Source organism: Solea senegalensis, linkage group LG11, assembly GCF_019176455.1.
Source record: "Solea senegalensis isolate Sse05_10M linkage group LG11, IFAPA_SoseM_1, whole genome shotgun sequence".
NCBI classification, from domain to species: domain Eukaryota; kingdom Metazoa; phylum Chordata; class Actinopteri; order Pleuronectiformes; family Soleidae; genus Solea; species Solea senegalensis.
Window position 1 is genome coordinate 25,035,404 of NC_058031.1, and position 11,031 is coordinate 25,046,434.

Genomic DNA, 11,031 nt, shown 5'->3' on the forward strand with positions numbered 1-11,031 from the left:
AGAGTCGGGTAAAGTGAAAATGGCTGACTTCCTGTTGGGTCAAGCTCATGTCCATAGACGTGTTAAGATTTGGTCTCTTATGTCATGTATGAAGTTTCTTGTAGATCAGTCAATGTACGTTTGCCGTTTGCCGTAGCCACGCCCTTTTGAATTTGCGAGACCTTTTGGTAACTTTTCATCTTTGATGTGTCGTAGTACAAATTGACACTTTTCTTTTAAGTTGGTGAGATCAACGCACAGGCGTCTTCATTTACCGAACATGCAAATTGGACACCAAAATTCAAAATGGCTGACTTCCTGTTGAGTTGAGGCCATAGTCCCAATAGACTTTTTTGTTTGTCTCGGGCTATGACATGTTTCCACCAAGTTTTGTGAAATTTAGTGCAACTTAGTTTCGGCTTTGTCCTACTGGGTTTCACCTTTGGGGGCGCTACTAAGGCATTTTGCACCTTTTTTACATATTACCCTTATTTTATGAAATTTTGTGACAGTTCTGATTTGCGTGCCAGTTTTCGTCTGATTTCACCAATGTTTAGTGCCTCGAAAATGCAATCGTTGCCAGAGAACAATTTCAGGAATTCCAATAAGATCAATAATAACGAGTGAAGAAAGAGGTGACTAAAATAACCAATGGTAAAATTTGAATGCAGTAGCTGGTGATTGCCCAGAGAGGGCAGTAGATACATTATATTATTTATTTGATGAACTGGTTTATGGGTTTAGTGACATGGCAATATCATTAATTATAATGAGTTATTTTATTTATTGATCGATTTTTGCCTCATAATGTGTTATTTTATCGTGATATTTATGTCATTACTTACAAAAACAAACACTTTTATTTGGGAAATTACCTGGACCTTTATTTTCATTTATTTTTTGGTTTGAGTTTTTGTATTTCAGGGACTGGTGTGCTTTTATTTTGACACATGGTTGTCTCCGGATGACCTGCCCACCCTCATCACTCTCACCTGTGTCTCGTTGTCTCTCAGGTGTATCCTGTTCCCTGTGGTATTGATTTTTTTTTGATTTTTTTAACTTAAGTCATAATTTGCCAACGTTTTAAGTCATAATTTGTGTTTAATGTCCAAATAAACCTGTCATGTATTGGGTTTTAGCTTTGGGCCACATAAAGGTTTGGGCCGGCCCTGTTCCACTTTATATACATACTGTATACTGTACATATGTATATAAATGTTGAGCACATAATTAGTGGACATTTTAAGTCATATTTGTGTTTAATTTCCTCAAAAAACCTGTCTGATAAAGTTTGTAATCTGCTCTGTCCAATGAGAGACAGCAGCTCTCAGCACTCATCCCTCCCTCATCTCTCTCCCTCTCTCTCCCTCTCTCTCCCTCAGCTCTGACTCTGTCCTCTGATAAAGCAGAGCTCCGGTGTGGATCATCTCAGCGCGCGCGCACTCTCTGAGCAGCATCTGTTCCAGCCTCTGTCTTCACATCACTTTGTGTGTGTTACAGTGTTACTGTGTGTGTGTCTGTGTCTGTGTGTGTTAGAGTGGTATAGTGTGTGTAAAGGTGTGTGTGAAGCGGACACTTGTTGTTCTGTCGTCAGGTAAACGCAGACGCTCTGGCGCAGTCTGGTGCGCACATGGCACCTTGGACGCAGCGCGCGCGCAGCATGGAGCCTCGCGCTGGAGAATCAAAGCTGCTGAACTAAACTTTTTTTATTCTTAAACATTTTGGGGGCTTTTTTTGTGGAAGGTTGAAAAGGAGAAAAAGAGCGCAGAGTGATCCATGTTGCGGTTAAAGCACATTCTGAGCCTCCGGGCGCCGCGGACGCGGAGCTGCGCTTCCCCGGGAGTCAGACTCTCATCCCGGGCTCCTTCGTGCCAAAGCCCTGGTGCCAGCTCGAGGATTTACTGTGCGTGTTTGCTGCTGCTGCTGCTGCTCACACCGCGCGTGGACTCTTCATGGTGGTGAGTCTTTATCATCATCATCATCATCACCATCATCACAAGCTTCTTTATTTTGTTTTGAAACAATTATTATGATATTTATAATCATTAAGAGTCCAGACTGTTTCTGAGCCTTTAATCCTCGACCTGTCATGGAGTTGAACTCGAATCTCTAAATCTCATGATTTTCAACCATTTTCCAAAAAAACACATTCCAAATATTTCACAGCTAAATATTTTTTCCATTAAAAAAAGATTTGTATCCTTTAATTTATTGAAGCAGAAAGTTTTCCTCACATTAAAACTAAAATGATTAGGCTTTCTTCTTTTTTAAATTGAATTTATTAAAAAAAAAACACTGTACATTCAGGTTTAATAAATTTTTTTCTTTTAAAGTTAAAGCAAAAATCCAGTTAAATGAGAATAAATAAGCTCTATTTGATTATGACTTAGTTTCTTCTTGTTTCAGTGTGTTATGACAACAATAATAATAATAATAATTAATATACTAATAAAGTAATAAATGCAGTTTATGAGTGCTGCTGTTGACTGAATGTGTGTGTTCAGCTCAGCTGGAGACAAGTCATTAATTCACCAGGTACACACGCGCATGCGCACACACACACACACACACACACACACTAATAACTTCACTTAAATACCACACAGTCAGTCATGTAGATCATAGATGAGAGGGAACCAAAGATCTCACTGCTCAAAAACATACATGAAATTATGTGTGTGTGTGTGTTCAACACCTCAGATATTATTATTATGGGATGTCCCATTTGCTTAAAAGGGGGAAAAAAGTAAAAAGAAAAGTTTTACTTTTGTTGCCTTTGCACCAGTTGGTGGACGGTGTCATGATTACAAGCACTTTGAATTATCTAATGACATGGTTCTCAAACGGTGGTACATGTACCACCAGTGGTACGTGAGCTTCCTCTGGTGGAGAAGAAAATCATGAATACTGTTCGACTGTATAAACCAGGGTATGTGATCAAAGAGGAGCTGAGGAACAAAATAAAACATCTTATCTCTGTGAGGTATATGTGAGGAAGAGGACGATGATGAGAGGAGAAATCTGCCTCGCTCTGTTTACACTGCTGTATTTTAATGTTTTGCTGAGAGACATCAATATTTTCTCATCTGGTAAAATGTCAAAAGCATCTTAAATAAATCACGAGGCGGCAAAAACATCACACAAAGGTCATCATAAAGTGAGACGTACTGTATATGACGTTAGGAAACAAATAAGGTGTCCGGTATGACCTAAAAAGATGTGAGGCCCCAAAAAACCTGTAAAAGTATGACATTCAAAAATGTTTTTATTTATTATAAAATTACTGATTTTATTTATACTGCAGCGAAAAATATCGCAAAACATCAGGCAAAGCTCAAGGTTATTGAGCTAATTCTGTAGCAGCTACTGAGGCTAAAGCTGCTCAAATCACACGTAGATGCCACAGTATCTGGCTACATTAGCTGCTATCATTAAACATCACTGTCATAGTATCTGGCTACATTAACTGCTAACGTCAAACATCACTGTCATAGTATCTGGCTACATTAGCTGCTAACATCAAACATCACTGTCACTGCTATTACATCAAACATCACTGTCACAGTATCTGGCTACATTAGCTGCTAACGTCAAACATCACTGTCCCAGTATCTGGCTACATTAGCTGCACAACATTAGCTGCTAACATCAAACATCATCACAGTATCTGGCTACATTAGCTGCTAACGTCAAACATCACTGTCATAGTACCTATTCAGCTACATTTGCACATCAAACATCACTGGGCTACATTTAGCACACACTGTCAAATATCATCACAATATAGCATTGCTGCTAATATCAAACATCACTGTCACAGTATCTGGCTACATTAGCTGCTAACGTCAAACATCACTGTCACAGTATTCTGCTACATTAGCTGCTAACGTCAAACATCACTGTCACAGTATCTGGCTACATTAGCTGCTAACAACACAATTTCTGACAAAAGTAGCAGCTAATGTCAAACACTGATGTGGTTACTGTAGCTACAGGAGATGCAAATGTAAACTTTAAACATGAAGTATCTGGCTGTATTAGCTGCTATTGCCGCGGCGTGTGGCTACATTAGCTGCTACTGTCTAATGCGTATGCTACAGTACCTAGCTAGTTTAGCTGCTAATGTCAAACACTGATGTGGTTACTGTAGCTGCAGTAGCTGTTGCTGTAGCTAACATCCCTCCTGACATAAAAATGAGCATGTTTAATTCATTCAAACTTTGTTCTGGTGAATGACCATAATCTGGATTATCATAGCAGGATAAATAAATAATCTTAGTCTGCTTTAAAGCCGAATTTTAAGATTATTGCAGTCACATCACGAAAGCGTGTTGTTTCAGACTCGTGGATGCAGATTTACGCCGCCATAAAACCTACGAGTCACAGAGAGAAAATTAAGTGTGACTCGCTGCTCTGGCTTTCTTTTCCTCCTTTGATGAGCACTCTCGTCTTCCTTCTCCTCCTCCTCCTCCTCCTCCTCTGGGGAGCAGGGAGCCTCTCCACCAGCCTCGTAAAACACGACCACACAGCCAACGCTCCCCGTGACCTCGGCAAAGAAGATCTCACGAGATGGAGATCAGGGTTTTTTTAAGCGTGTTTTGGAAAAGTATGTGATGTTGATTCTGTAAAGAAAATCAGAGACTGGAGGAAGTGATCAGGGACAGCGAGGACAGAGAGGGACGCCGTCTTGGTTTGACAGGGTTATTGGAGACGTCTGACTCCTCTGATCTCTGATTTATGACGTGATCTCTCTCTCTCTCACACACACACAGACACACACACAGACACACACACAGACACACACACAGGTCCTGTGGGGAGAGGTTAAGTGCTTATTTATTTGGAGAGCAGAGTAAATGGTTTCCACTCTCCTCCTACTCACAAAAACCTTAAACTGTTAAGTGAACTGTGACTCATATAGGACTGTTGCTGCCACTCGCCACCTCTGAGTGAGTGAGTGTGTATGTGTGTGTGTGTGTGAGGGCACTTACAGTTTATCTATTTAGCTGTAAGTCACTGCATCACACTGTAATCCAGTTCCAGTGCAGATTAGGGATGGAGCGATCTGGTTTTAGCCACTTACAAAAAAAGGTCTGGCCTCATAAAATCTACACCAGCTTGCGTGTGGATGATATATTTCAATAAACTATAGACTTCTTTGACCTGGAAACTGAGGTTAAACCGACAACTCTCCCACACCAAACCCCAGAGAGAAAATCAGTGATTTAAACATCACAGCACACAGGAGTTGTTGATCCACTGCTGCCTCCGTCACTCAGTTCAAATGTCTTATTTTGTAAAATTCGGCTTTTAAAATCTTTCATTCAGATTGACACAAAGTGACCACACGGGGCAGCAGAGGACCAGCAGCTTAAATCACTGACTTTGGTGTGGGAGAGTGAGTGGTTTACAAACATGTAAACGTAGATATTGTTGACATTTCTGCACTAATAACATGAATTATGAGGATAACTGTGACATGGAACCACCTGGCACTCTCTGGTGTTCCCTGCATCCTCAGGTACATCGGTGCTCTCGGGGCCCGCGTCATCTGCGACAACATCCCAGGTTTGGTGAACAAGCAGCGGCAACTGTGCCAGCGTCACCCGGACATCATGCAGGCCATCGGCGAGGGAACCAAGGAGTGGATCAGGGAGTGCCAGCACCAGTTCAGACACCACCGCTGGAACTGCAGCACGCTGGACCGCGACCACACCGTGTTCGGACGTGTCCTGCTACGCAGTAAGTCCACGCGTGTCCACGTCCCTGCAGCTGATGCGGCCGTGAGATCTGAGTGTTTTGGATGTGGAAAAAAACAAAAACACGTCTTAATCCAGCTGCAGTGGCGATTAAATGATGAGTCATGGAGCTTTTTATTTTTCATTCATCTTTGAGTGACAGCAAGGAGGAAACTGGCAGCCATTTTGGCAACTCAGGTTGCAAAATTTCCAGAATCTTTCCTCGGGAACTGTAGTTCAGGAATTTTGAAAAAAAAAAAATACTCCAAATGGGAAACTTTCCATGCCTTGAACGTTTTAAAAAATTGCCCTTAAATAGACATGGGTCACTGAAAGTACTTGAATTTTGTGCAGGAAAGACATGAAGTCGATATTTCGGTAAATGTCTCCAGCCACTGGTGTCCCCTTAAGGGTTCTCATGGCTCCTTTAAGGCCTGTTTTTGAATTTGAACATTGTTTTTCAAGGCCCTTAAAAGTTTTTGAAAATTGACAGAATTTGAATTCTGTGCAAGAAAGAAGTGAAGTCGATATTTCCTTGTCCGTGTATTTGAGGGAATTGGTCCTGGAAAGTACTTGAAAAGTGCTTGAATTTGATGTCAACCAAGGTGTGGGAACCCTGTATAAAGTAAAGTGGTTATTTTAATCCCCATGTTCACATAAAAACAATCATATTTATGGGGATCATTGATCAGAGTTGTGGTTTTCAGATCTCGGGTGGGACCAGGACTCAGGAGGAAAGTGTCCTCAGTTTGTTATTCATGTGTGTGTGTGTGGCTAATGATGCATGGAAAGAAGTAGCAGATATGTAGATACAAGCTGTGTGTGTGTGTGTGTGTGTGTGTGTGTGTGTGTGTGTGTGTGTGGTGCAGAGGAATAAACAGTAATGTAGATGTAAATATTTAGAGATATTCTCACTGTCAGACAAACAGCGCAGGTTTGAACGATGACCAGCAGTGTCATCCTCCTCCTCCTCCTCCTCCTCCTCCACCTCACTCCCCCATACACACACTCCACCCTCCTCACCCTCCTCACCCTCCTCACCCTCACAGAGCAGACGGGACATTCCAGTGCACGTCACTCTGATCTGAAGGCAGCTTCAGATCAGAGTGTTGTTCTTCTGCTGCACACTTAGAAGATTCACCATCATGTTCTATGACTTCATAGCTCCTCCTCCATGTGGGCGGAGTCGTCATGACATGGGTTTTCTACGCGACGCAGAAACACAAACTGAGTGACTTGTAAATCAGTTGTTGTGGAAGTGTCTGAGACCTGCGTTCTCTTGAGCGGCCATCGGGGGCAGCAGTGTTCCATTTGTGGTTGGAACTTGGCACTTTCTGAGGCTGAAACCTTGAAAGTAAAATTGACCTTGTGTTACATACACAGAAACAAATATGTGGAAATTTCCTGGTAAATTTCCAGAATTTAGCTGAGAAATTTTAGGTAGATAGAACAGTTTAACATCATAGATCAAATATCTTACTTCATTTCGTCCTTGGTTTGTACAAATCACCTGTGATGTCATGTGTAGGGGGGCGTGGCTTCAACAGCCAATTGCCACAATGGGCGCGTGGCATCAGTGGAGAGAAAAAAACTAATTAAAAAAAACTTTTAAAAAAGGAAGAACCAGACACAAAGACAGGTTGAGCTGAAAGAAGAAATGGGGGACAGAGAAAGGACAAGAGGGAGGTGAGGTAGAGACAGGAGAGAGAAACCAGGAGTTCACAACCTGAACTTTATTCCCGTTAGTGTCCACAAATTCCTGTAAATTCCCATGAAGATTCACGTGTGACCAAAGACCTGCAGGCAAAAGGAAAGACGGAGGTGTCGATTATCGGCCCAAACACTCACGATATATCGGCTAAAGGTCCAATATCGTGCATCCCAGTGTTATAATGCACTCACTCACTCTCTCACTCGCTCTCTCACTCACTCACTCACTCACTCACTCACTCTCTCACTCACTCCTCACTCACTCACTCACTCATTCACTCTCTCACTCACTCTCTCTCTCACTCTCCACTCACTCCCCTCACTCACTCTCTCACTCCTCTCTCTCCTCACTCCTCTCACTCACTCACTCACTCACTCACTCACTCTCTCTCACTCACTCACTCATTCACTCTCTCTCACTCACTCTCTCACTCACTCACTCTCCCACTCCTCACTCTCTCTCACTCTCTCACTCCTCTCACTCGCTCTCTCACTCACTCACTCACTCACATAGAAGAGCAGAGCCAGGAAGTGAACCCACAACCTTCCAGTTAAAAGACCACTGATCCACCATGGCTCAATCCTCACTCTTTTACTTTTACGTCTAAAACTTAAGAACTTAAGAAGAATAGAATTTTAAATACTTAAGTGACTTAAGTGACTTTAATTCTACCAAAGTGATTTTCTGGTCACATACTTACGTACTTTTATTCTAAAAGTATCACTTTAAGGTACTTTATCTTGTATAATATGGAGTATTCCGTGTTTCCTTCTCTGTCCAACAGGCAGTCGCGAGGCGGCCTTCGTCTACGCCATCTCGTCGGCAGGCGTGGTGTACGCGCTGACGCGCGCCTGCAGCCAGGGCAAGCTGAAGACGTGTCACTGCGACCCGCACAAGCGCGGGCGAGCCAGCGACGAGCGGGGGGACTTCGACTGGGGCGGCTGCAGCGACAACATCAACTACGGCATCAAGTTCGCCAAAGCCTTCATCGACGCCAAAGAGAGGACGGTGCGAGACGCGCGAGCGCTCATGAACCTGCACAACAACCGCTGCGGCAGAACAGTGAGTCCACCAAAGTCCATGCAGACTCTCAACAGCTCCTGTGTGTGTGTGTGTGTGTGATGTTAAAATCACTGATTTCCTCTCTGGACTTTGGTGCGGGAGAGTGAGTGGTTTACTAACGTCAGTTTCCTGTGGGAAAAGTCATATATATATATTCATATGTAAGAATATAAAGATTCTGTTTTTGCGTGTGTGTTCAGGCCGTGAAGCGATTCATGAAGCTGAAGTGTAAATGTCACGGCGTGAGCGGCTCCTGCACGCTGCGCACGTGCTGGATGGCCATGTCGGACTTCAGGAAGACCGGCGACTACCTGAGGAGGAAATACAACGGCGCCATCGAGGTGACGATGAACCAGGACGGGACGGGCTTCGCCGTGGCCAACAAAGCCTTCAGGAAGGCCACCAAGAACGACCTGGTCTACTTCGAGAACTCTCCGGATTATTGCTTACAGGACAAAGCAGCAGGTGAGAGGCGGCGCGTCGTCGTCGCGGTGATGGATCGACCTCGCTGTGTTGTGTGTATGTTCATGCATGACTAGTGTGTGTGTGTGTGTGTGTGTGTGTGTCTCCTCTGTGATGTCTGTGGAAGCTAATATCCTTGTCCCCTGAGGACACAGTGATTCCGTGACCACCTGACCTCTGTCAGCTTCTGTCAACACAACCAAACACACACACACACACACACACACACACTTTATTTGTCTGCAAACCGCAGCAAATGTAAATGTTTCCTCCACGTGAAGACAATCTGAACGCTTCATCACACACAGAGACATTTTGGACAATGCTACACTTCCAACTCTGTGTCCACCTTTCCTGCTCCACCATGCCTGTGTCCCAGTGGACAAAGTGAGGACTTGGTTTGACTTTGGTGTGGAAGACCCTGACCTTTAACCCCATCCAGCACCTTTGGGATGAACTGGAACAGAGATCGTGAGCCAGAACCTGTCTGTCCAAGACGCTGAGGAACCAACTCCACGTTAAAGTGCTGTGAATACGCGATCACTGCTGCTGATATATTAGCATCGTGCAGTTACAGCTACGACTGTTCTCTGCTGAAGAGTCTGGATCACGGACACGTTCAGTCGCTGAACTCCGTCCTCCGTCAGGCGTGATACGATGACTCCGCCCCCTGTTGAGGAGGAGCTGTGAAGTTATGGAAAACAATGCGACTGATACCAAACTGAGCGGAGCTGGAACTGTCTCTCCCTCGCCCCTTGGTCCATCCTCCCCCCTCCTCTTCCTCACCTTAACACTGGAATCCACAGCCTCGGGACAGAAGCAGCTCACCTCTCTGTCTGTGTCTCTCTGTCTGAACTAAGCATAGCTGGAGGGCAGAGTGGGCCTCAGAGTGTGAGAGCCTGTCTGTCTGTCTGTCTGTCACGCTCCACTGTCCATTTAACCCTCACACACACACACACACACACACACACCGCGGCTTCAAAGGGAGCGGTGGCTTGGGAAAGGCACTGCGACTATAGGTCGCTCTACCAACACTGCATAGTTGTGTGTGTGGGTCTGTTGTTGTACCAGCAGCTTGTTGTGACAGTTAGCTGCTCAAACATGGAGCTTCTCACACTGAACACCGGCGCTAATCTCTGTGGGGACGACACACACACACACACACTGGCACAGAGGCTACACGAGGGTTGCACGGCGGGTGCGGTGCCAATCTCAGAAGGCGGGGTCACACCCTGGACACACGGCACTTCCTGCCTGCGACCACACGGCGCTCACAGATGAGTCTGGTTGCTTTTTCTCGACAGAGCTCCCCCTACAGTTTCACATGTTTTTACGACACCACCGCAAACATTCATCCATCCGTGTCCGCGTCGGTCGACGTCTGTTTTTCATGCTTCTGTATTTTCACTCTGGCCGTGATTCTGAGGATAGGTTTCCACTAACAGACAGTAGGGGGCAGTAGAGACAGAGACTAAGACATTGAACCATCTCAATGAATGTGAAGCTGTTGAATTCTGCTTGAAGTGGTTTAAAAAGCAATCTTTAACTGTTGACCGTCAACGTGAAACTGTTGTGTTTTTGTGCTCTGGCGCAGGTTCTCTGGGAACAGCCGGGCGCGTCTGCAACAAGACGTCGCGCGGCACCGACGGCTGCGAGGTCATGTGCTGTGGGCGGGGCTACGACACCACGCGAGTCAAGCAGATCACCAAGTGCGAGTGCAAGTTCAAGTGGTGCTGCGCCGTGGAGTGCAAGGACTGCGAGGAGGCGGTGGACGTGCACACGTGCAAGGCGCCCAAACGAGCCGAATGGCTGGACCAGACCTGAGGACACGCCCCCCACCACATGCAAAGCAGCCCCGCCCCTCCCCTTTGCAGGACGTCCTGTAGAAACATGGCATTCTGGGAAAGTTTGTCCGAAAAGTGCGCTGCGTCCGGTTCATCGTTGCATGGCTTGTCTCCTCGTCTCTGTGAAAGCACTAGAATCCAATACCCGTCAATATGAATTATTACCCATAGTCCCTGTGTGTGAACGGCCCGCGAGACTGAAGCGCTGGGATCTGACGACGGAAAAGCAGCGAGA

General features: G+C 45.1%; 1 protein-coding gene across 1 annotated transcript; it reads left to right on the forward strand.

Moving 5' to 3' along the window:
* The first annotated feature begins 1,701 nt into the window (after positions 1-1,701).
* Positions 1,702-10,786, forward strand: wnt2bb (wingless-type MMTV integration site family, member 2Bb). Its single transcript, XM_044038438.1, has 5 exons — positions 1,702-1,937; positions 5,501-5,721; positions 8,213-8,490; positions 8,691-8,955; positions 10,547-10,786. Exons 1-5 carry the CDS (start codon positions 1,756-1,758, stop codon positions 10,774-10,776), a joined length of 1,176 nt encoding a protein of 391 aa, XP_043894373.1. The 5' UTR covers positions 1,702-1,755; the 3' UTR covers positions 10,777-10,786.
* Positions 10,787-11,031: the final 245 nt, after the last annotated feature.